Source organism: Sarcophilus harrisii, chromosome 2, assembly GCF_902635505.1.
Source record: "Sarcophilus harrisii chromosome 2, mSarHar1.11, whole genome shotgun sequence".
In the NCBI taxonomy this organism is placed as follows: Eukaryota; Metazoa; Chordata; class Mammalia; order Dasyuromorphia; family Dasyuridae; genus Sarcophilus; species Sarcophilus harrisii.
The window spans coordinates 622,172,608-622,199,055 of NC_045427.1; the positions used below are offsets into that span (position 1 = coordinate 622,172,608).

Sequence of the window (26,448 nt, forward strand, 5' to 3'; positions counted from 1 at the left end):
CACAAATTCATACATCCTAAAAGGATGAGGTAAAGATTAAATTAAAATGTTTTTAAATATTTTATTTTTATTCATTAATGATACAAAAACATTTACTTTGAATAAAATGTTGCTGTTGTTTGGTCATGTCCAATTCTCCATGACCCCATGAACCATAGCATACCAGGCCTTTTCTCCACTATCTCTCAAAATTTGTCCAAGCTCATATTCATTGCTTCCATAACACTCTATATTCATCTCATCTTATGCCATTCCCTTTTCCTTTTGCTTTCAATCTTTCCTAACATCAGAATCTTTTCTAATGAGACTCATCTTCTCATCATGTGGCCAAAGTATTTAAGCTTCAGCTTTAGTAATTAGCTTTCTAATGAATACTCTCCATTAATTTCTTTAAGAATTGCCTGATTTGACCTTGCCAACTGAGGTGACTTTAAAAAATTTTCTCTAGCACAATTCAAAACTGTCAATTATGTGGGTTCTGCCTGTCTGATAGTTCAACCCTCCCAACAGTCATAATGTATGACTAGAAAAACCATGGCTTTGCATATACAGACTTTTTCTTTTCTTTTCTTTCTTTCTTCTTTTTTTTTTTTTTTTTGTTTAAGAGCAATGTTATTGCATAGTCATCATTTTCAAAAAAAAATCCCTTGGGATGTCCAGAATATAATAAAATCCTTGAAAAGAATAATTTCTTATTGGTAATAAGTTAATTAATTTAATCAAAACAGCTAATCAAGTAGGTTAATATCTAAAGATACCTTTAGTGAAAGATACAGCATACAACATAATAATGGACTGCAAATAGCAGCTTTTCAGCAAAAGTCATATTTCTCTATGTGTAGTATTCCTGCATATGAGGCAAAAACCAAAACCAAAAGTGATTTATCATTGAGCAAAAGTTTTCAATATAAATAAATTCCTTTTTTTTTTTTTTAATTTAATTTAATAGCCTTTTATTTACAGGATATATACATGGGTAACTTTACAGCATTAACAATTGCCAAACCTCTTGTTCCAATTTTTCACCTCTTACCCCACCCCTCCCTAAATGGCAGGATGACAGTAGATGTTAAATATATTAAAATATAACTTAGATACATAATAAGTATACATGACCAAAACATTATTTTGCTGTACAAAAAGAATCAGACTCTGAATTATTGTACAATTAGCTTGTGAAGAAATCAAAAATGCAGGTGTGCATAAATATAGGGATTAGGAATTCAATGTAATGGTTTTTAGTCATCTCCCAGAGTTCTTTCTCTGGGCATAGCTAGATTCAGTTCATTACTGCTCCATTAGAAATGATTTGGTTGATCTTGTTGCTGAGGATGGCCTGATCCATCAGAACTGGTCATCATCTAGTATTTTGTTGAAGTATATAATGATCTCCTGGTCCTGCTCATTTCACTCAGCATCAGTTCGTGTAAGTCTCTCAGGCCTTTCTGAAATCATCCTGTTGGTCATTTCTTACAGAAGTAATATTCCATAATTTTCATATACCACAATTTATTCAGCCATTCTCCAACTGATGGACATCCATTTCAGTTTCCAGTTTCTAACCACTACAAAAGGGCTGCCACAAACATTACGTGCACATACAGGTCCCTTTCCCTTCTTTATAATCTCTTTGGGATATAATCCCAGTAAGTAACCTACTGCTGGATCAAGGGTATGCACAGTTTGTTAACTTTTTGAGCATAGTTCCAAACTACTCTCCAAAATGGTTGGATTCGTTCACAACTCCACCAACAATGAATCAATGTCCCAGTTTTCCCACATCCCCTCCAACAATCATCATTATTTTTTCCTGTCATCTTAGCCAATCTGACAGGTGTGTAGTGAGTATCTTAGAGTTGTCTTAATTTGCATTTCTCTGATTAATAATGACTTGGACATCTTTTCATATGACTAGAAATAGTTTCAATTTCTTCATCTGAGAATTGTCTGTTCATATCCTTTGACCATTTTTCAATTGGAGAATGGCTTGATTTTTTATAAATTAGAGTTAATTCTCTATATATTTTGGAAATGAGGCCTTTATCAGAACCTTTGACTATAAAAATATTTTCCCAGTTAAATAAATTCCTTTTAAAAATTATTCATAATGTGGTTCTGCTGACTGGAGCTTGTGCCTGAATTTCCTCTTCATGGTTGAATATTTTAATTGTGGTTTTGTATTAATATGAAAGACAGCAAAAAAGCTAGTTTGACTAGAATGAAGCATACAGAAAGGAAAGTATTGTGTAATAAAGCTGTATAAAATGGTCTTATGAAAGGTTACAGAGGCCTTTAAATGTCAAAGAGAGTAGTCAATCAGTCAATAAACATTTATTAAGTGCCTAGAATGCTCAGGCACTATGCTAAGTGCTTGAGAAGGCTAAGAGTGATGACATTGAACTAGGGTGGTAACTTTTTGAGTGGGGAGAAGAGAAGATGCAAGGGATGTTGTGGAATTGGAAATAAGTCTTAGCGATTGCTTCATTATATGGGATAAATGAAAGTGAGAAATTATGGGTAACAGTTGACTGATTTTAAAAAATGTTGGCTAAAGAAGGTCAGAAGAGGCAATGATTGAGGGGTGTGTTAAGAGAGATAAAAAGATTTGTGAAGCACATTATAATTCATCCATATCTGCTCATCCTGGGGGACTCGCTCTGTGCCACCCAAAATGAAAGCAGGGAAGGAGCCAAGGCTCATAGTCATTGGTTGTGGCACTTCAAACACCCAATAAACAGCACCTACCTGGGTAGCAGGTGATCTGGGGAGAAATTGGTGAGTATTATGCTTTAGGGTTAGGGGGATATTTGACTTATCTGGATCTAATGGGGAAGTATGGGAAGTCATCATAGAAAATAAGATCCTTGAGGGCATGGACAGTTTAGTTTTTTTATCTTTGTATCTACATTACCCAAGACCTAATATAATCAAAACTTAAAAGATGGAAGCTACCCTTTTCCCCTGCAATCAACAACTGTTAAATTAGTGCAATCTAATTAGGGCAGTTAGATGGTATAGTGCAGTGGTTCTCAAAGTATGGTCTAGAGAGTCCTGGGGATCTCTGAAACCCTTTTAGAAGGTCTACAAATTTAAAAATAGTTTTTATTTCCAATATGGTAAATGTCTATAAATATAATCCAGATAAACAAAAAACACTTTGGAGAGATCCTCAATAATTTTTAATAGGATAAAGATACTGAAAACAAAAGTTTGAGAACCACTGGTATAGTGGCTAGAACACCCAGCCTGGAGTTAGGAAGACTTATCTTTTTGAATTCAAATCTGATCTCAGACATGCATTAGCTGTGTGACCCTGAGTCAGTCACTTCACCCTGTCTGCCTCAGTTTCCAATTCTGAAAAATGAACTTGAAAAGGAAATAGCAAACCATTCCAGTGTTTTTGCCAAGAAAACCCCAAATGGAGTCATAAAATGTTAGACTCTACTGAAATGACTGAAAAACAAAACAATCTAATTGTGGAAGATCAAATTTATTTGTATACTGGGGCCCTTGAGCAATATTCCTCTGAATTTTCCTTCCTACCATTCTTCTTATATTCATGGACTCGTACTTGCTTAACCATCATTCACTGCCTCCTCCCCATGTGCTAGGACTGTGAAGCCATTTCCAGGCCTTCCTTGAACATACTCTCTCCCATTAAAATCTGTGTCTCTGCTCATTGTCTGAACAGTAATAGACTTAGAAATGAGTGGCAGTGAATGCTGTCCTCTGGTGAATGAATGCAAGTTGTGAACTACAAAATCCCGTTACATACTGTGAGTGTTAGGAGTTATGGCCTGCTGACTATTGTTATGGCCTGCTGGACCCAGAATCAACCTGACAAGCTCTCCTGGCTGTTTCCTGTACTGTGTCAGCTTCCCTCCTCCCTGAATCAAATTCCAAACTCTCTCTCTTTCTCTGTCTGCCTATCTGCCTGTCTCTTTGTCTCTCTGTTTCTGTCTGATTTATTATTATCTCTGTGTGTGTGTATCTCTCTCTCTGTCTTTCTCTCTGTAGCCCTCTGACTCTGTTGCTCCCATGTGCCTCTGTTGCTTCATCTGTCTGTCTGTCTCTGTCTCTGTCTCTTTCTTTGCCAATTTCTCTTCTGATTTTGCTTCCTTCTCTGGGAAAACAGCTTATATTTGGTTTTGTGCCAGATTTAGAACAAAGGCTGTGAGAGGTAGAGAGAATCCTTCAACTCCCTCATTTTATAGCAACCTTGAATGTGCAGAAGATGAGGGATTTATTTGCCCCCAAAAGTATTGGATACAGCTGCTATTAATTTATAAGAGGTATTATTAAATTTGGAGTATGAGCATTTACACCTTGGAAATCAGCAAACACTACAAATCAGTACTTGATTTATTGTTTTGGTGATTGCCTAGATTTAAGAAAGCATTGGAGAAAATGTTATATTGCCAGAGTAAAATTTAAAAGTCTACTTTGAGTACTCCCTCTCTCCCCACAGATACTTTGGAGAGACAATTGTTCAGCATTTATAAATAAGCACACCCTTGGCCTTCATCTATAATGGAGAGTTGGGGAGACTTCCTGAGATAGGGAAATAGGGGTGGCAGTGGGGTATAACACACTGCAGGGGTGGTTCCCCATAAGCTAATGTCTTAGCTCTTTTCACTTTTTTTTTTTTTTTTTTTTGGATCCAGACTTATTATTTCTTTTGTGTAGGAAACTTCTCTTCTGCTGCGTATCAGCAATTTATGTGCTGCTTAGATTCTCACAAAGGTCCCCTAGGCTAAACAGTTTGCCTAGGGCACACTCATAATTTGTGTTAATTTAGACATACTATCTTCCTGACTCTACTTAATCTGTTTGTATAATAAGTTTGAATTGCATTTTAACTCTTTGTGATCCCATTTGGGGTTTTCTTGGCAAAGATACTGGAGTAGTTTTGCCATTTCCTTCTCTAGCTGATTTTACAGATGGGACAACTGAGGCAAACAGAATTAAGTGATCTGCCCAGGGTCACATAGTCGATGAGTCTCAGAGGCTCAGATTTGAACTCTAACTCCTGGCCTGGCCCTGTGTTTTAATTTATTAAATTAAATAGCTGTCCTTTAATTTATACTTGGTATCAATTGTTAATTTTACTTACTTATCTTTGAAAGACTATGGCAAAACTTCATTAGTGAATTAATTTATTTAGGGGTAGGAAGTTGAAAAGACAAGAAAAGAAACAGCTCTGGAGTTGGAGTCAGGAGTAGCTGAGTGTTCTAGTATGAAAGGGCCTTCTCCTACCTTAGCCTGCCACCTGCTGGCCTCAGACTCACCATGTTATTCTACTGGATGAGAGTAAGAGATACAGTAACTTCAGTATATCAGCTACTTCCTCTCCTTTTTCCTACTGTGGGTTTCTTTTACACACAATAACAATAATAAATAATATTAAATATAATATTGTGTATAATAAAAAGAAATATAACATAATCACCAGGTATGACCTATTGGCTAGAATTATCCATCAAAAGCTTACTTTCCTTCCTAAACCAACAGTGGAAAAATCTAAATGTATCAAATGTAGTCCTCATAACAGCCTGGAGAATTCAACCATTAGACTATTCAACCCCAGACCATTATGTATCAAACAGTGGACCGTGATCACCTGCACAGAATGCTGAGCCAAAAAACTAAGAGCATTTTAAATAGTGTCACCATGCCAAATACTTATCAGTTCCAAAGCACCTGGAATAAAAGGCTTTGGAAAGAGACCTAACAGAAGACCTGAAAAAGTACGGGGGCAGAGGTTGAAATGCATTGGCATTGTACCAAGGACCCCTTCTCAGAATGACATTTTAGATGAATAAAATTCAATACATAGAATGATAAAGGAAACTAAAAATTAGTTAAAATAAACATATAACTTTTTTTCCCATCCAAGTTCATAGACCCCCTGAAATCTATCCATAGACTTCCTGGGGACTTCCATATATAAGTTAAGAACCTCTGGTATATATACTAGATGAATTTTACATAGCCATTGTAGAGAGATTGTCCCCATAATGATTCCATAAGGGAACTATCATATATATGCCTTTGACATGTGACCTCTGGATCATGGTATTTCTATAACACCATTCCTCAGGCAGCGGAAAGCAATTCATGAACATAAAATCAATGACTAATTGAAATTTAGGTCAAGAAGGGAAGTTAGAGGTCACATTTCTCCCATTTCTTCTTATGCGTGAAGAAGGGGGTGGGGAAGACACTGCTTATATTCAGCTTTTCTGGGCAAAGGCAAAGAGCAGCAAACTGACATCTCTGAGGTCAGTGTGTGCCCTGGAAGCTGGGTCTAATGTCTCACTCCACTATCAGGCCATGTGATTATTGCATTTTATTGGTTAATCACAGTAGTGCATTAATAGCAAGCTAATTATTATGAGCAGTAGCTAGCCTTGACTGAGTAAAAAAGGAATCATGGAAGATTATAAACTCAGTATGATTCAATAATGTGATGTGGCCACCAAAAAAAAAAATAATTAAGGGAAGTAGAGCTAGAGGAGGAAATAGAAGAGATAGCCCCACTTTACTGTGTCTGGTCAGACCACATTTGCATTGTTGTTCCCAGTTCTAGGGGCTATATTTTTAAAAAGCTGCAGTGTTTTTAAGGAAAGGCAGCTATATTGATAAGGGAACATTAGCTTATGTTACATGAAAATCATTTGAAAAACAATCATAATTATTGGGTGGGGGGACAGGCCTAAAAGGTACATGATAATTACCTGCATATATCTACATGGTTATTACTTGGAAGAAGGATCAATTTCATTCTTTGTGGCTCCAGAGCACATATCTGGAACTGATAAATATAGATTTGCAGGAAGACATTTCCATTTAGGATAAGAAAAAGAATGATACTATAATTATTGAAAACATGAGAGGAAGTATGGCCTGGGAAAACCTGGGTCTGGGCCCTATCTCTGGCTAGGAGTTCCTTGAGAGCAAAAGTAGGAACTAGCTTTTGCCTCTTTGAGTCCCCAGCATTAAGCATGCTACCTGACACATAGTATATATATGTATGTATATATATATATATATATATATTAATTAAAGCTTTTTATTTTCAAAACATATGCCTGGATAATTTTTCAACGTTGACCCTTATAAAATGTTGTATTCTAAATTTTCCCCTTCTTTCCCCTGCTCCCTCTTCTGGATGGCAAGTAACCCAACATATGTTAAACATGTTAAAATAGATGTTAAATCCCATATATGTTTATATTGTATATTCTTAATAAATATTGACTATATTATATTTATCTATATTTTACTGTATTTTTATTCATTTTGCTAAATATTTCCCAATACATTTTAAGCTGGTTCAAATTATACCCATAAGTATGGGAGGCTTAAACTGCATTTTTGACCCCTCTCTTCTAGGCATCCCCCTGTCTTGGTAGACAAAAGTTGTGTTCAGCCAGAAATTTTCTATACCAGTAAAATCTAGTTCCTATTCCTATCTCTAAGAAAACATTCCCTAACAGGTAGAACTGTCCAAAAATGAGATGGGCTTTCTCACCACATGGGTTTAGAGAATCCGTTTTTGGAAGTAGAGTTGAAGAGAATGCTTGCTTCAGATAGGAATAAGACATAGATGACCTCTAAGGTCCCTTCCATTTTTAGAGTACATTTTATACAGCATTCCATCTAAGGGGAGAAGATATGGTGATGTTGGGTAGGCTAGAATAAGAGTAGGGAATCTTTTCTTCCCTCTTTTCCTTTTCATATCTTTTCCCAAATTCTCAGTAAGTTTCCTCTGAATGGAAGTTCCAAGAGATTGAACAAGATGTCAGTAAAATAATTATAGAACAGATGCTTTATTTTCAAAACTGATCTCAGTATTCAGTCCCTCCTGCACCTAAGGTTTTATGCAAGTATGTTAGGCTCTAGGACCAGATAAAAACTAGAGCTATGGTTTCGTCAGTATCAATAACTTTCTGAAGAAACTACCCATACCTATGCAGGTGGGCAAATTTTCTACAGCTAATAACCTCTCAATGCTGTGGGCAACTCTTTAAGATCAAGTACCTTGCAGGAGAGTCACATAAACATGTATCAGGGTTGGGACTTGAACCTGAGTTAGATCTTGATCCACTGTAGCCACACTGCCCTCCCAGACAAGAGAAAAATGGAAATAAGACACGGACCCTAGTTTCCAAAGATTTGCACAGTCCCCTTATTCTCCCATATCTCTTCTGAGGGAGTCCCCCCACATTAAGAGATCATAACAACAGAATAGGAAAACCTTATGTTGGTTGGTATAATTCATGTTATACCATATTATAGGGTACTGGCTTATGACTGATAGAGCAGTTATTCCTAGAGTTCATTCTGACAACTTCAGGAAATATTGATCACTGGGTCAGGGTACAAGGAAAAGGACTCAGTAATGATTAAGAATTCTGGAGTTATTAAATTTGTGTTTTATGCCCAAATTCCATCAAGACTTAATTTAAAAGCCATTTCCTTGATGAGGCCTTCTCTGATTCCCTCAGCTATTATTGCCTGACTCACTCCCACCAACCCTTGGGTTTTTGTTGTTTATGTTATATCTATGTATGTATCTATATGTATATGTGCACACATATAATATGTAAACATTATTATGTAACATGTACATAATACATATATGTGATATATGTATTTGTACATACATATATACATACATCTTTTATCTGTGAGTTTGTACCATCCTAGTAGAATGTTAGCTCACGGAAGGGACTTTCTCATTTCTATATTTCTATTTCCTGTGACTAACCCAGTACTTCTCACATAGCAAATGCTAACTAAATGCTTACTGATTGATCAGTTGCCAATAGTTTGGGCTCTGATGAGATTTATTTCTAGAGCTACCTTATTATTTGTGAAAAAAAAAGTTTTTTAGAGTTCACAACATTTAACTATGCTAATATCCATAGTCATATGACTTATATAAAGCCCCACATTTTATTCACATCTTGGATAAAGCCAAAGAGATGTGCTTTGACAGTCCAGAACAACTGTCCCCTCCCTTTTAGATTTCTCATCTGGCATGTATCTGTAACAAAACCTGAGATACTGTCATTTCATTTTCTCCATCTATTAAGCACAGTAGCTACACTTAAGATATACTGTTACCATTGTTACTTATCCAAATGGAAAGTTTATCCTACCCACTTCAAGTACTTAATCAAAACAAGTATGTAGTTCTTAATGGAAAAATTCTCCCCTTCAGTAACATTCCTTAGCCTCGCATGGATTGTGAGACATTACAAGAGCAAAGACAGGATAGATGTCCTTCTCTTTAAGATAGGAAACCAATAATGCAAGAAAACACCATAACAAAAAGCTATTTACAGAAGACTTTATTTGTGGGGTCACAGTTCATAAATGACTGGGAGATTTGAGTTCAAAACCCGGGATATCCTATCCTGGTGAGAACTGCTGGAATACTTCAGGGAAGCATTCAGCATAGAGGGCTGAGTTCTTTTCTCCCAAACCTTGCCCCACTCACTGGACAGTTTTGTTAAGGGACCCCCAGGGAGCTTTGCTTCACAGGCTCTGATTCGACGCGGGACCCTGGATTTTCCGGGTTCATTCTGTTTATGCAGACATGAAGGGTCAGTGGATAGGCCAGTCCTCCTTAGGGTGTCCTTCCAGCTCTGTCTTTTTGGTTGGGATTCCCCAAAAAGCCAGTCGAGGGGGTCGATGTTGTTGCCCAGAGGCAGTGTCGAATGCTGGCCACTGAAGTGGGCAGTGATGTCCTGCATGGGTGAGGCTGGGCTTGATTTCTCACTGTGTGAAGCTGAAGTTGAATCATTGAAGGTCTTTCCTCTGAGCCTGCATGGCTTTCGCAGTCTATTGTAGGGGAGACGTTGGTCCCCATCAAGTACAGAAGTGGGCTGGGCTAGCTGACAGATGGACTTCACGTAGTCATCGAGGCTCTGTGATGAAAGAAGATCACTCTGCAGCTCATCTTTGGCCTGGGAGCTTCCCAGCATCATCATCTCTGAGTTCTCACTTATGGTTGGCAGGAGGGCCACTGAAATCAGAAGCCTGGATCTCATACCTTGATAAGAAGAAAAAAAAAATTCACCCATTAGTTATGTAATTAATTCATGAGGACTCTCAGAGACTGACATGCAAACAATTTTCATTAACATTTGGCAATTTAAAGATACCAGTTGCAAATCAATGATCCTGACAACTCTCTGTTTTAGGAGAGATGAAGGGTGAGCAATGAGTATTTAGCAGGGCTTTCTTACACTAACTAGACATTGATGGTATTTTTGGTAGACAATAATCAGAGCATTTATGCCCAACACTTTTTGATTCACAAAATACATTACATATATTAACATTTAATTCACTCAACAACATTGTGAGATAGGTGCTGCTCATTTTACAGATAAGCTAAACTGTGACAGAGATTACTCATTGTCATACAACTAGTTAGTTTCAGAGCCAGAATTTAAATTAAGGCTTCAAGCCTAGAACATTATTGGATACATCATCGATTTTTGAGTCCTGCCTCAGACATTTACTAGTTTAAGAACCTGAACAAGTCACTTCATGGCTTCGAGGACCCCTTTCTAAGAGTTCTCAGGCGGTGATCCATACTGCAGTTAGCCTAATACCAATTTGAAATGAAGAAAAAGAAAGAGAAAAGAGAGCAAGAAAGAGAGAGCAAAAGAAAGAAAGAGAAAGGAAAGAAAAAAAAAAAGAAAGAAAGCTTCATAGTTTTCCTTTTCTGAAGCTAGACACTTTGGAGGTCCAGAGAGGCACATAGCTGTCCCTGCTTTCTACCCAACCATACCTAGGCTTTGAACTACAAGTTTCCATGCTAAAATCAGAATGCAAGGATGTTAAAGACAGACTATTTTGTTACCCAGTGGTTGAAATTTCCCTAGCTACTCTAACTGATCTTTGAGCCATTGAAAGCAATTAAAAAAAAAAAAAAATCAAAACACACACACACATTAAACACACACCAACCCAAGGTGCACACAGTCTGTGCTCTCACCTGCAGTTGCAGAGACTGGGCTGTGAAGTTCTGTCACGGATTGCCTACAGACGGTGGCTTCCTGAGAACCCAAAGGGAATCCTCTTCCCTGGCTGGCCTGGGTCAGACACCCAGAAAGCAGAGGAGAAAGGCAAGGTCCCTTCGGGGGCTTAGAGCTGGAGCTGGAGCTGCCTGCTGGTCCAGGAGCTCTCTGGCCAATCTGGGCCTCCCAGCAGCCTCTTATACCATCCCTTGCCATAGATAACTGTCAGCTGTGCTCTAAAAATAGCAGCACTCAGGAAGGCTCTCAGAGGAAAAACAGGCTGGAACTGGGCAGGGTTTGGTCCTTTCACTAACCTCTCAGTAAATGTTTGTCTTTCAGATTCATTTCCCCAGTGATTCAGCCATTGTTTATCTTACAGTAATGAGGGTGGGGGTGGGGTGGTAAAGAGGAGGCAATGCTTTGTGGGCCCTTGGCTCCTGCTGCATGGCCTGCCTGGGCCCTAATGGAGCAAAGGGCTCATGAAAGCTTTTCCGCCTTAAGCTAAAAACTGATTTCCATTGTTCCCTCAAACTACTTTCCCACAGAAACAAAACTATTCTAGGTCCAGTTTCCAAGCCAAGCCCCCCTTCACCCTGCACCTGTCAGGTGGTTGGGGGACATAGACTTTGGTAGCTTGCACAGGTTGGATGCCTGCTGGGGTGTCAGGACCAGGCACCAGAAGTATAGGACAGAGGTTCCAGCTTGTATTAGGGAAGATAGCTTTCCTGGAATCAGTTCTTGCTTTTTAAATTTTTTATTACAGCTTTTTGTTTTCAAAACATATGCATAGATAATTTTTCGACATCGATTCTTGCAAAATCTTGTGCTCAAAATTTTCCCCTTCTTTCCTCCCACCCCCACCCCATAGGGCAAGTAATCCAGTATATGTTAAACATATTTAAAAATATATATGTTAGATCCAATACATGTATGAATATTTATACAGTTATGTTGCACAAGAAAAATCAGATCAAAAAAGGAAAAAATGAGAAAGAAAACAAAATGCAAACAAACAACCAAAAGAATGAAAATGCTATGTTGTGATTCACACTCAATTCCCACAGTCCTTTCTCTGGGTGTAAAAGACTCTCTTCAACACAAAATCATTGGAACTGGTTTGAATCATCTCATTGTTGGGAAGAATCACATCCATCAGAATTAACCATTGTATAATCTTGCTGTTGCCATGAGCTCCTAGTTCTACTCATTTCACTCAACATCAGTTCATGTAAATCTCTCCAGGCCTTTCTGAAATCATCCTGCTGATCGTTTCTTATGGAACAATAATATTCCATTATATTTATAAACCATAACTTATTCAGTCATTCTCCAGCTGATGGGTATCCACTCCATTTCCAGGTTATTGCCTCAGTTCTTATTTTTAAAGATTGCTCTTTCCCCTCAAACTTTGCATTTCACAGGCTAGGGATTCTACAGAATTTGAATTGAAGTTCCTAAATAAGGAAGAGATCTAGCATTTTTTAAGTCTACTACATACTGGACACTGTGCTAAGTACTTTACAGATATTATCTTAATCCTGATTAGATGATATGATTAATTTTGAAGTTAAAGATATCGAGGCAAACAGAAGTGAAATAGATTTTCCAGGGTCACACAACTAAATGTCTGAGTTCACATTTGAGGTCTTCCCAATTCAGACCTGGAACTCTATCCATTGCACCATCTATCTAGCTGCCAAAGGGCTCTCTAGCCTGTACATGACCACATAATCCTCTCTAACAAATAATAGTAATGAGGTTGGCAGAGAAAGACTGAACTATTGATGGAATTACTCCGTGGAGCAAAAAGGAAAGGGTACTAATGGATATCAGTTCAATCTGACAGTTCCACCCACTGTGGAAGTCATGGGCAGTCCAATTCTGCTATGTTCAGTCAGAAATCTGAGTTATGTCAAAACCCCTAAGTTAAATTTCCTTTCCAAATCTGTCCATGGCTCACACTATCTTTGCCGAACTTCTTTGGGTCGGTCCATCACAATGTTCTGCCTCATGATGTCTTTCCCTTCCCTATCTCCCCCTGGTATCTCTCTTCTCATCCCTATGTCATATGGTGTCTTTCTTCTTCTTAGAGTTACCTAACTTTTTAAAAGTGCTAAATCTCTTTTGGAATTTAGCCTACTAGTCAGTGATATCCTCCCACCTCATCCAATATTTCCTTTCTCCTAGTTAATTGTGAGTTCCACTAAGAAACTTGTCTTTTCCTTTGCTAATGGTTAAAAGTCCTTTCTTTGATAACTATATGCTCTTCCAACTCTATTTCATATTTACCCCTCTTGGTGTCTATTATATCTCTTCATTTTGTCTGTAATCTCTTCTAAATAAATGTACCTTTTGCCAAAGAGAATGGCCACTGTGAATTCTTCATATAACTGAACCTCAACATTTGATGACTCAATGAAACTAAATGAATTGAGAGAATATAAAAGGGAGATTAGAAAAGAAAAGATCCCAGACATGGGGGATAGCCATTGTGCAAAGGCCTAGAAGTGAGAACTAGGGCTCTGTGTATTAGAGAATCAGAGACACATCTTTCCAACCACATATTTAATCTTGGAGAATGAAGACTTTGATCTAGGAGGATGGAAAAGGTGCACATGTACATAAAGTTAATTTATTTTCTCCTTCCCAGGTGAAGAAAGAAAGACTCTAACATGCTTCAGGCTACCCCCCAATTCTTTAAGAAAACAAAGTGAATAATTCTATTCTTAAATCCAAACTTTTTTCTTGACTGTTGTGCCCTGAGCTAGAGTACACATTAATACCTGATTTTAAGCCTTTGGCAAAATCTGGTTTTCAGGAGACACCTCAGTCACGTCATCTATGCTATATTGTTGTTCCATGATATCCCTTGTCCAAGGCTTCCCATTAGTCTGTCATCAAGCTTACTATTGACTTTGTATTTCAAGTATATTCACTACTAGGCATTCAAGGGTCAGGATGTTAGCAGCCAGAAAACTGTTTTATTCTTAAAAAAAAAAAAAAAAAAAAAAAGTAGCTTGAGCAGAAATGTGTGAATAAGGAAACAGAAATTCTGAATTATCTCCAAGTCTTTTATTGATTCTCCATAATGTGTCTTTGTGGTGTTTTTCTAAAATGAGTAATGCTATAGTCCCTGATCAGACCACATCTGTATTGTTGTGTTGGGAGAGCAGGGTACAAAGTTGGGAGACAGATGAAATATAGTTGGCAGAGTACTGTGAAAGAACTTTCAGAACATTTAGGAACAATGGGAATTTGTGACATGAGGAAAGTACAGTTGTCTCAGCCTGAAGAACAAGTAGGGATAGAAGAGGGGCATGAGGCCAGATGGGGAAAGAGACATATGATAGGATAGCAGTCCTTTAGATTTGGAAGATTTGCTTTTATATTAAAGGACGGAACTAAAACCAATAGTTAGAACTAGCAATGAGGCAAATCTGGGCACAGTATTACGATGTTCTTAGTCATTCAAGCTGTTTTTTTAATGACATTTTTTCCTGGCAAAGAAATGAATTTCCTGTCACTAGAAGTTTTCAAGGATGAAAATCATGGCCATTTATCAGAAATACGTAGAGAGGGGATTCTTTTTTCAGGCAGAGAATAGCTAGACTTCAGTCAAAAGATTATACTTGGGTCCTGCTTAACCACTTTTCTTAGAGGGTTCCTTAAGAGGAGAAAGGTATTTATTAAGTACTTCACTTAATCAGGAACAAGATCCAGGAGTAAGCATGATCCTATCAGCAGTTTGTGGGAGTGAGGATATGAAAAATTCATGTTTTGTCTCATCTATCAATTTACATAGGACATCTTTCTACAAGTTTATGCTAGACTTAGCTATCTGATTCACAGATTAGAGAACTGGATGACTGAAACATGAAATCTTGTTAATGAGGACAAATGGAAAGTTGTCCAAAAAAAAAAAAAAAGATGTACTGTTTCCAATTGACTCATTAGGGATTTTATTTGCTTGTCTTACACTATGTTAAAGAAAATAAAATCAATCAATAATCATTTATTATATCAGCCATTGGTATTATACATCCAAAAGTAAGAGGGTCCTTTCTTCTTATTCATCTTATGTTCTACCAGGTCAGAGAAACTATTGAGGCCTCTGCTTTAATATGGATGGGACTCTAGATAGTAATATGATGAGTGAGTTTCAAGTCATTTATTCCAAACAATAACTAAAAACAATACTCTTCTACACCATCCCCAACAAATGATTATTCAAACTTTTACTTGAAAAAAATGTTTTTTTTACTTGAAAATAAAGAATCAACTTTTTTTTAAGACAGCCTGTTGTGCTAACAGATGGGTGAATGGATGGATGAAGAGATGGATGGAAAGATATATGCTTGATAGATAGATAGAGCATTGATTAGGATTTATTATATGCCAAGCACTGTACTAAGCACTGGACATAAAAAATATATTGGAAGAAAAAGTGACGTTCTCTACCCACAAGGAGTTCACATTTTAATGGGAGAAGACAACACATAAAAGAGAGCTGGAAAAATCAGGAGAAAAGCTGGGAGAAAAACGAATGTAGATGACCTAGGCTCTTCCTGAAATAGTGGTCTCTGTAGGAACTCACCAGTCAGTGGAGAAATCCCAAAAAAGAAGTGTCTATAGTATTAGAAGTCTATTGACCCAAAAAAGGAAAAGGCTAGATAGCTCTAATTTTTAATATTAACTTAAACCTTTTTTTTTTTTTGCACCTTCTACCCATTGCTTCATTGCCTTTGAAACAAAACAGAAGTTTAATCTTTCTCCCATGTGACAACCTTTCAAATATGTGAAAATAATTTCTGTCCCCCTCCCCACTCTTCAGGTTAAACATCCCTAAGTTTTTCAACCATTTTTTGGTTAGAATGATATTCTCCACTATTCTAGTATATCTCTCTAGGTCACCAATGTCCTTCTGAAACTATGACAAAATAATTCATATGAAGTCTAATTAGAAAAAATATACCTGTACTATTATTTCCCTTGCCTGTGTTGTGCCTTTTTTTAATTTCACCTAAGATTATGTTAGGTTTTATGATTGCCATATCACATGGTTGACTTACTGACCATAGGGCTTCCAGTGCATTCTTGTTCCCAGCTCCTTGTCATCTGTACATCTGTCAAATATACCATTTAGACCTGTATCCACGTCATAGATAAAAATGTTAAATAGCATAGGGCCAAGCAGAACTTCCTGAAACCTCTATTGGAAACTTTCCAAGTAGACATGGAATTATTAATGATCACCCTTTGGGTTTAGCTATTCGACTATCTCTGAATCTTTCTAATTGCACTCTTGTGCAGACCATATTACTCCACAGGAATAGCATAAGACGCTTTTGACAAATGCTTCTCTGAAATCTGAATAAATTATATATAAACTATTTACAGTATTTCTTTGATCAGTAAGTTTAAAAGCTCTCACACAAAAGGAAATAAACTTAGACTGATGTGACCTGTTCTTGATGAGTTATTCTGGGATTGATTCATCATTCTTCTTTTTCTTAGATATTCATTAGCATTAATATGTTCTAGGATTTTGTCAGGAATGTTGAACTCCCTCATTGAGTTTTTGACTTTTCTCTTTCACATTTTTGGAAATGGGGATAACATTTGTCCATCTCCTGTCCCATAGCATCAGTTCCATTCTAAATCTTTTGGATATCGCTAACAATGGCTTGGCAATCACACCTGCCATTTATTTCACTTTTCTTAAATTTAATCTTTGCTGGATAACTTTTAATTCATCAAGGGCTTGAAAATAATTGATAGTGTTAACCTCTTAGCCCTAATATTTAAGTCTTTGGTTCTTTTCTGAATTAAATGCTAATTTGATTGCAAATTCATCTTAAATTAAAGGGACAAAAGTTTATCTCCCAGGTAGACTGAAAGCAGTTTTGATGCTTGTAGAAGATTTTTGATTGAGCTACAAAGGATATGTAAATAAATTAAAAAAAAATAACCTAGAATTAAATCCCAGTTTTGATATTGAGGGTTCTGGGACTTGGCTGCTTGATGAGGATTAGGATAGCTGATTTCAAAGTCCCTTCTAACTCTAAACCCAATGGTTGGTTAGGTCCAAATTATGAAGGACCTAAAATGTTATTCAGGTGATACTATCCCATCTGTGTGTCTTTGCACTAACTGGTCTCCATTTCTCTAATACTTTCCAAATCTTTCATGTCTACCTCTAAGAATCCTTTTTTTCTGCTTCAAAACTCTTCTCAAGTGATACCTTCTACCTTTGTGTTGAACCTGGAGGGGAAATTTTTTTTTACATACTTATTTTCACTAATATTTAAATTTTAGCACTTCCTTCAATTCTGAATGTAGGTATCAGTTGTAATTTTGAAAAGGGAGTTTGTAACCATCATCATATTGCCAAAGGGGTTCAGGACACACAAAAAAAGGTTGATTTAATCTTGTCCCTACTTTTTTTTACAATTAAAGAAACTGAAGTCCTAAAAAGTGAGATGAAGTACTTGGCTATGGGTCTAGAGCTTATTAATAAAAGTAGCATGAGCTTCTACCACCAGTCTTCTGTGTTCAGTTTCTACTACACCATCACACCACACCACTTTCCTTCCTTTACAACAATAGTACAATATCAATATTCAGTAGTTTCTTAATTGCTATTTGATCATTTCCTATATTGAGAAAATTCCTCAAAAATGAGACTAGTAAATAGAACAGAATCTGTATGGAGGAAGGGTGGGGTGGGATAGATTGAACAGAATAACTAATGTTCTTGGAATTTTAGATGGTAATTGTGCACTCATGAAATGCCCTCTAAATTTCCTAATTTTGATCTTTTTTGGAAAGATGAATTAAGTCAATCCAGGGCCAGATAGCCTAACTCATACCAAATGAAAAGTTAGTTGCCCTCTAAAGGAGATTTCTAAGAGACCCAGTTAATTAATGAAGAAATATTCAATCCTTCTAACTTACCCCTAAAAGGTTTATTACAGTTTGGAGATACTTTTTTTTTATTACCCTTTTGGGGATAGTGTGTCTAAGGAAGGGAGGAAGGTGGTAAATGACTAAGTCAAGGGAACAGAATTCATTTTTTTTTTTAATCTTACACTTCACCTATAAAATTAGAAATTAATTTATCTTTGGAAATATCATGTCAAGAAATATTCTTCCTATCTCCTGATAGAGAAGTGATAGACTCAAAAGTGCAAATTGAGACTCTTTGTGTGTGTATGTGTGTGTATGTACACACATGTGTGAGTTATGGCTAATGAGAGATTTTGATTTGTTTAACTGTGTATTTGTAACAGGACTTTTTTTTTTTTATTTTCTCAAAATGGGAGTGGGGAGAGTGGGAAGGATGTACTTTTAGTACAGTAGTTAGATGTACTTTTGGGGGATGCGGGAGAATTAATTTAAAAAAATCTTTATAAAAAAAGAAAATCTCATTATAAAATCTGACAGTAAGATAGCTCTGGGAGCCTGCTGGTTGATTCATTATCATTCTGGTGCTTTAGTGACCTATTTTTTTAAAAAAAATGATACTTAAGACCTCCTTAAACTTAGTAAATGTTGAAATTGAATTATTTCCTCTGCTACATCAGAGTAGAGGCACAGATACTTGGTAATCCAGGAATGCTTTGGTTGTAGGATAGAGATTGATTCAGGCACACATACTAATACACAGTTACTCCCATCCTCTTGGGTCTTGTCCTGACACCTTTTCGTGTTTGATCTTGCTTTTAGTCTGACTGATGGGGGATGGGTGGGGTAATCTATTTGCAGTTAACTGAGTTGACCATACATAGGAAATAGAAGTCAGCTTAAAATCCATTAATAGTAACTCATTAGAGAAGTCGTATGGTCGGAAGGGGAAGTTTCTGGGTATGTGGGTAGAAACACTTCTACCTTGAGACTTCTATTTCCTCAAGGCCCAGGCTGTACGTGACTGACTATACCTCGGCTGTGTTCCTGAATTAATTCTGACTCATCAGATTCATTCCCTAGTACTGCTTTTTTCTGGCCAAGTCAGGGTGGGATGAGATGTGAAAGTGCACGGCTCACATTTCCTTTTGCTAGGTTCTCTCATCACGTACCAAATGTTATATAGCACGTGGAGATAGGTGGGCCCTGAGACCAATCTTTAAGTTGGGTAAGACTGGCCTTGAGTGTCTCCATGTTTTGTTCCCCCACCTCCGACTTCAGGAAGAAGGAGAGCTGATCATTGAAGGGCTACTCAACATATCCTGGGGATTGAGGCGACCCATCAGGCTCCAGATGCAGGATGATAATGAGAGAATCCACCTCTCTACGGCCCCATGGAAGAAAGATCTATCTACTTTAAGCCAGTAAGTAGCCCAATGGAGAGGGAGCTCCTCAAGGTGCTCCATGCAACCTTCCCTTGCTAAACTAGACATTCATCCAGCCTCTTTATAGAGGCCAGAGTAGAGATATGAGGAAAAAAAAAACCCAGAGAAGTCAAAAGAAATTAACAGAGAATATTGAGAATGCTCAAAAAATTCATGGTTTGGCTGAGGTCAAAGAAAGACCTTTACTCATTTCGATTCAGGAAGCATCTATCATGTTCTTCCTATGTGGAAGAACTGTACCAGGCACTGGAGATCCAGGGGCTGCCTGCTCTCAAGTACCTCAAAATCAGCTCCATATTGATTCTTAGTCTTCTTAAGTGACTTGCCCAGAAACTATGTAGACAAGTGGTAGTGAAGATCAAGGACAGGATTTAAAACCAGGTCCTTGATTCCAAATTGAGTGATGTAGTTCTGCTCTGCCATTCTGCCCCCTCTTGAGACATGGCCAGAAGTCTCTTTCCCTCTTTAATCCTCAATTTTCCATCTATAAAACAGAAATAAGAATATACCACTTACTTCATAATATAACAATAACAAGCATTGATTAAACACCTAATGTATGCCAGGGAACAAAATGAAAGAAAATAAAGAATCCCTTCTTTTATATCCAATAGGAGGAGAAAATATTCACATATAGAAGTATGATGTAAAATGTCAGCATTTGACTTTTGCCTCCTCTCCTCTCCTTTGTCCCTCATATGAAAGGATATCTAGCTCAGTCCCTTTGGAAATGAGAAACTCTTTTCTGACAACAGAAAGCCTCAAATGTGATGACTGTCTTTTCAGAACGGGACTTCAACAGGGTGCCAAGGAGACCATTGAGGAATCAAGCCCTCATGCTGTGGTGAACTCAGAAAGCTCTGGCACCTACTCAAGTAAGTGGGGTTCCTCCTGTGGGCAGGTCCAATCAAGAAAAGGACAGAGAGGTGAAACTCCTATAGATTAGTGTGATTTTCACTCACCAAGCATTATGTGTGATGATGTGATAACAAAATGAAAATAAAATAATTCCTACCCTCAAAGTCTATCACTAGAAATAGCACATAGATATATAAGTATATACAAAAAATATATACAGGCTATATATGAGGTCATGGGGGGAGGAAACACAAACTATTGGGCTCAGGAAAGGTCTCAGAGGAATCATCCAGCTAAGCTTTGAAGGAAATTAAGGATTACAAAAGATAGAGATAGGAGGGAAGTATGTTCCAGATGTGGAAGATGCATGAAGATTAAATGTTGTGAGAGATAATAAGTAGATTGATTTGGCTGGCCTTAGAATACATAAAGAAGAATAATCAATACACGTTTAGCATATGCTTACTATGTGCCAGGCAGGCCTATACCAAGCTCTGGCAATACAATGGAAAACCAAAATATTCTTTGTCCTCAAGCAGCTTATTTTGCAAAGGGGGGGAAGCATGAATATAAATAGATACATTCAAGATACATACACAGTAACTAAAAGGAAATTTGTAAAAAGACTGGAAAGGGAAGTCGGAGCCAGGTTATAAAGGACTTTATATGTCAACAAAAGAGTTTATCTGTCTGAACTAAGGCACCAGATTAGATGGTAGTCTAATCAATCAATACCCTAATCAAGCCACTTGGAATCTCATTTTCTGTTATTTGACCTGTAGGATCTCCCCAAACTGGAGATCCAGGGGCTGCCTGCTCTCAGGTACCTCATAATCACCTCCATATTGATTCTTAGTCTTTTTTTTCCCCCAATTTGTATTTTCTTGTACAGCACCCACTAAAGGTCACTCAGTAAATATCAATAATTTTCTAAGCAGAAATCTCACAATGTCTAGTGGACAAAGTATTCTAATTAATCACAAATTGTTTCTTCTTTTTTTTTCTATACATCTTTATCTACCTACTTGAACATAGGAGCAACAGAACTAGTGCCCTAGTCTCTTGCACAAAAAAATTATTAAATTTAATTTGAGTGATAAAAACAGAGAATTAATAATTCCATATGCACAAATTCTTAATGTTGTTCTGTTTATGAGTTCAATCACATATCATTTTATTAATTGTATTGTCATCTATTGGCCCAGCAAAACTGTCATGTTTTTTGTTCTCCTCCACCATCAGCAGATCTTATAAATGGTGAAGAGGAGACACCACAGCTCATGCGGACAAAAAGTGATGCAAGTTGCATGATTCAGCGAAGATCAAAATGCCGCACACTGGGAGAAGCTCAGAAGATAAAGCGGCATAGATTTTCAATCAACGGGCATTTCTATAACCACAAGGTAATCTCTCAGGACTAGCACTTCTTATGGTGCATTTAGCTCATTTACATTACAGATTAGCATCTGAACCTAAGAAAAGATGGTCAGGTTACTGTATAATTTGTGCTCAGAGGTGTAAGGAAATGGTGGTTTGGGGTTTTTTGTTTGTTTTGTTTTGTTTTTTACACTGTGTGTATAATTTTAGGATTGGAAAGAATGTTTACTCTAATTCCCTCCCTAGTATCTGAGCCCTTTCTGCAGCAGCCCTAACATGTGGTTAGTCACACCCTACTCCTGAAGTTCTTTTCATATGGGCAATATTGTTAGAAAATTCTTCATTTTTGAACCAAAATCAACCTCTCTGAAAATTTGATACATTGCTTCTAAATCTTCCCTCTATAGCTATTAAAAATGGGCCCAATCTCTGTTCCACCTGTTGCCCACTCTGTTATTTCAATGGACTTGTGAGCTCACTGATTTGGGTATTTCTTCCATTAATGCATGTCAGTATAATTGTGTATTTTTGTTCATGTTGTCCCATAATTCCTCTTTATGGACTTTTTCTCCCCTACCCTTCCCCACCTTGTTGCTCCCAGTATACTAGAGGCTTTCTCACAATCTTAGACCTCTTCTTGCAGACTCATCCAGCTTCCTCTCATAAAATATGGTGCCTGGAACTTAAAACAAAACAGTGGTCATGGCAGAGCACAGTGCATTTGGCAGACCCCTGTGTTGAAGATATTGTGCTTCTTCTGTTGATTCAATGGAAAATATGACTTGGTTATTTTGGCCAAGTCACACTTATTTGTGTACTGTATTAAAAACTCTAATTCCTTTATGTACAACTAATCAAACTATATTTTCCCTTTTGTGCTGTGCAGTTGATTTTTGTAGCCCACTTGCACAATTATTCGACACTTCATCATCCTGTTGTGATCTTTTGAACCCTGATTCAACCATCCACTACATCAGATTTCATGCCTCCTGCATGAGTTATCAAGTATGCCTTTTATGATTCCAAGTCATTGATAAAAATGTGACGTGGAGGTGGCAATGACAAGGTCATACAACAGTGCTCTAGATACCTCTGTTAAGTATGACAAGAAATTCCCCTTCTCAGGATAGGTAGTCACTTGTAGGAGATATAGTAGAAAGGGTACTCTAGTTTGGGCACAGGTTGGACTAGTTATCCCCTAAGGACTAGATCTGAAATTCTATGATCCATTAGCAAATTCAGTGTACTGGGTCATTCAACCAGGTCTAAATCTACTTAACTGCACTGTTGCCCAACCTGTACCACTTCATTTTTGTTGACAAAAATACAACAATTTTGTCAGATGTTTTTCTTGAAGGCAAATTTGCTTCAATAATATTTCTTATATCTCTAGGCCTACTAACCTTGTCAAAAAAGGAAATGTAGTTTGTCTACCATAGCTTACTTCCAGTGATCTCACACTGGCTCCTAAAAAGGTATAGGTAGTATAGTGATGATTATATTGATGGACTGATTGAGAGTATTTAGGCTTAAAGCCAGCTCTTCTCTTCACAAATTGTGTGACCTTGGGCAGGTCACTCTACATTCCTTTCTTTCTTTCTTTCTTTCTTTCTTTCTTTCTTTCTTTCTTTTTGCAAGGAGGTAAATGAGATATTAAGTTGGACAAATCTACCTTGTTTCTCTTAAAAATGTATCTTAAATCTTAGAGTATTTTTCCTGTTCTCTAAGATTCCTTAGTGATCATTAACAGAAATTTAGCTTTCATTATAGAAAGTTCTTGCAGTATCAATGGGATATCATTAATAAGAATGAGGGATTAGAAGTTTATCCCAGGGCCTTTGGTCTTCTCTTTCTATAAAAGTCATTATTTATCTTGGACTGCCATTTTCAATCTGAAGATTGTTTTCTTAGCATAGTATGTTAGAAGAGTTTAAGAGCTGATCTAGTCCAAACCCCACATTTTATTGATGTGGACACCTCTCCCCAAGCCTGTGTGGCAAAAGGATTCAATTCAGCAAAATCCAGTAGCTGCTCCATACAATTCCAGGAGCAAAAGGGATGTCACAGCAAGGGAACTTGCCTCTGAGTCAGATAAACTTGGCCTTTGACATATCCAGGTTGTGTGACTCTGGGCAAATAACTAAAGGTCCCCAAGGTACACCTCTTTCTTAAGACTATAAATTACAGAACAAGTTTTGACCTACTTGGTAGAAGGAATTTCCTAAGTTAATGAAGTCAGGCCTTTTCAAATCAGCACTAGATGAAAATAACATTAGGTGCTGACTATTTCCTAGGTGTTGACTGTTTCCTCTCCTCTTAGTTATCCATTATCAAAGGCCTGTTGACTTCACCCAAATCTGTCTTTCCCCTGGTTTTTATTTTTTAATTTGATTTTGTTGTTGGCACCTACCTTCTACACTTTCCCATTGAATCATTTAAGCATTTTGTGTATATGTGCAGCCCACTAAAGGAATGAATGTATGTTCCAGGTTCTCACTGGTGACGACTCATTCTTCTCTTCCCCATCCCCTTTCCTTCTTTACCTCTAGTTTTCTCAAAGGATCAAATTCTTTTCTAATTGATGTCATTTCCAGTTAATTATTCCATATTGCTTATCTCTGAGTTTTAAGATTTTGCTTTTCTCCTCACCCTGGTCCAGGAAACAATCAGGAAGTTGAAAAATCAATTCTTTGTTCTTTTGCTTCACTTTGAAGACCCTGTTCCACCCCATCTACCCAGTATCAATAATGGATTGAAATATTAACTCTTTCCTAATGCTCTGTGCCCAAAAGCTCTTTCTTTGTCCCACCCCACCTGCCCCATACCAATTAAGGATTGGAATATTAACCTTTTTGTAATATTGTGTTCAAAAGGTCTTCTTTTGTCCCACTCCTTCCCATACCAATTAAAGATTGAAATAGTAACTCCCTTTCCTAATACTCTGTGTCCAAAAGATCTTCCTTTGTCCTATCCCACTTACCCATAACAATTAAAGATTGAAATAGTAACCCTTTCTTACTTTGTGTCTAAAAGATCTTCCTTTATCCTATCTGACCTACCCCATATCAATTAAGGATTGAAATAGTAACTCTTTCCTAATACTTTGTGTCCAAAAGGTCTTTCTTTGTCCCACTCCATCTACCCCATACCAATTAAAGATTGAAATAGTAACCCTTTCCTAATATTGTGTCCAAAATGTCTTCCTTTGTGTACCCATACCAATTAAGGATTGAAACAGTAACCCCTTCCCAATACTGTGTCCAAAAGGTCTTCCTTTGTCCCATCCCAACCCCACCTACCTCATACCAATTAAGGACTGAAACAGTAACTCTTTCTGAATACTCTGTGTCCAAAAGGTCTTCCTTATAATCCCAACATTTATCCTCAAAATTTTCCATAAACCTTGTCATTCTTATCATTAGTCTTTTTGTAACCTTTATAGTTCATTCTAACTTGACCCTGTTTTCATCTTGGTTTCCTGTTGTTGGGTTTCAAAGGAGATCCCAAAAAGATTGGGGTTCCAGACTGGTTTCACAAAGTGTCTCAAAAGAATTTGCAGGCTCAGATCCATCTCTAAGACAGGGGGTGAAGTTTATTGTAATTATAAAGCCAATTAAGATGGGCTAAGTTCCAAAAGAATTTAATAAAGGACCAGGAACAAGATAAATTTATAGGGAAAAGAGAGAAAGATCAGGTGTTCATGTCATGATATACTAATTTTTATGGCATAGAGGTAGAATTGAGGAGTGGTCTTAGAGATGGTATTGAGTAGTATTGAATTCTAGGGCTTAGAAGTGGTGTTGTACCCCATTATTGAATGCTATGATTTAGATTTAGATTTTCTCAGAAACTTTGTTACTAACAGATTGTTATCTGACAGCCAGGATCATTTGTGGAACTACAGCACTCCCAAGGCCAAATGGCCTTAGGGTTAAGGTCAAGTAGTCTTAGGGCTTTTGCTGTATCCCTAGGAGATATATTATATCACTATCCTCTTCAGTTCAGAGAACTTCTTATGTGGGCACATTGGACTCTTAAAACTTTACCTTTTCTTACTCATTAGGCATATTCTTAACTCTGTCTTGATAATTTAATTCTGGAGATCCCCTTAACCTACCCACCTCCATTATAATCTCTTATCTTATTTCTGGATTCTTTTGAAACTCCCTTTATTGAAATCTAAACCATGTTCATCTAGTTTCTTTGGTCATAATGGATTCTAGAATAAAGTTATTATATCCTTCCAGGTATCCAATTCTTTATTTCAACCAAATAATTTATTCTCATTATTCAGTGGTGCTACTTATTCCATCTGTCTCCTGAAAGATGATATTATCATCAATTCAGGATTTTTTCTCACGTTCTCCTTTTAAAAGAAAGTTTTATCTGGTAGATGCCATAGTAATTGAAATTCTTTATTTTGATACCATTTGGTGATCTGAAGCAGAAACTCCTCTACTTACTGCATTGGCCCCATTGCTTTAATCTTCTATTATATTCTATCTTCTACTTCATTCAGACATTCTTCACTGTGTTTTACTTCTCCTGTCTGTGGATGACTATTAATTCTCACACTAAGAGTTGACTTGCTATCTCCTCCCCATCCTAACTCACACAGCTTCCTTTGAATAAAGAATACACTCTCATTTCTATATTCTTCAATAAATATCATCTTACCAAATCCCATGCTTTCTATGTGGTGATATTTGCCAGCTTCCATATTAAAATCTTACTCTCAATTTGCTGTTTATACATTTTCTGCATGCTGGCATATAGATGTCTGAGGCTGTAAGTCTAATATTCTCTCTTCCCTGTTACTTTCCCAT

General features: G+C 37.1%; 2 protein-coding genes across 5 annotated transcripts in view; one reads left to right on the forward strand and one right to left on the reverse strand.

Moving 5' to 3' along the window:
* RASSF4 (Ras association domain family member 4) overlaps nucleotides 1-26,448 on the forward strand; it is an 89,415-nt gene that overhangs the window by 41,953 nt on the left and 21,014 nt on the right. For 3 of the 4 annotated variants that reach the window (XM_023499242.2, XM_012544918.3, XM_023499299.2), the window contains exons 5-7: nucleotides 19,224-19,366; nucleotides 20,174-20,262; nucleotides 21,488-21,648. In XM_023499242.2, coding sequence (XP_023355010.1) covers nucleotides 19,224-19,366; nucleotides 20,174-20,262; nucleotides 21,488-21,648 — 393 coding nt within the window. The remainder of the gene's footprint in view (nucleotides 1-19,223; nucleotides 19,367-20,173; nucleotides 20,263-21,487; nucleotides 21,649-26,448) is intronic. The other variant, XM_023499278.2, reaches the window with a different exon arrangement.
* DEPP1 (DEPP1 autophagy regulator) lies at nucleotides 8,973-11,298 on the reverse strand. Its single transcript, XM_012544978.3, has 2 exons — nucleotides 11,018-11,298; nucleotides 8,973-10,063 (listed from the first exon to the last, which is right to left on the reverse strand). Exons 1-2 carry the CDS (start codon nucleotides 11,253-11,255, stop codon nucleotides 9,372-9,374), a joined length of 930 nt encoding a protein of 309 aa, XP_012400432.2. The 5' UTR covers nucleotides 11,256-11,298; the 3' UTR covers nucleotides 8,973-9,371.

Bases quoted from the DNA above. Each gene is read 5' to 3' on its own strand.
- DEPP1 (XM_012544978.3), bottom strand. From the start codon at position 11,255: ATGGCAAGGGATGGTATAAGAGGCTGCTGGGAGGCCCAGATTGGCCAG. The intron at 10,064-11,017 runs GTGAGAGCACAG...CTTCTTATCAAG, and splicing joins CCCAGTCTCTGCAACTGCAG to GTATGAGATCCAGGCTTCTG.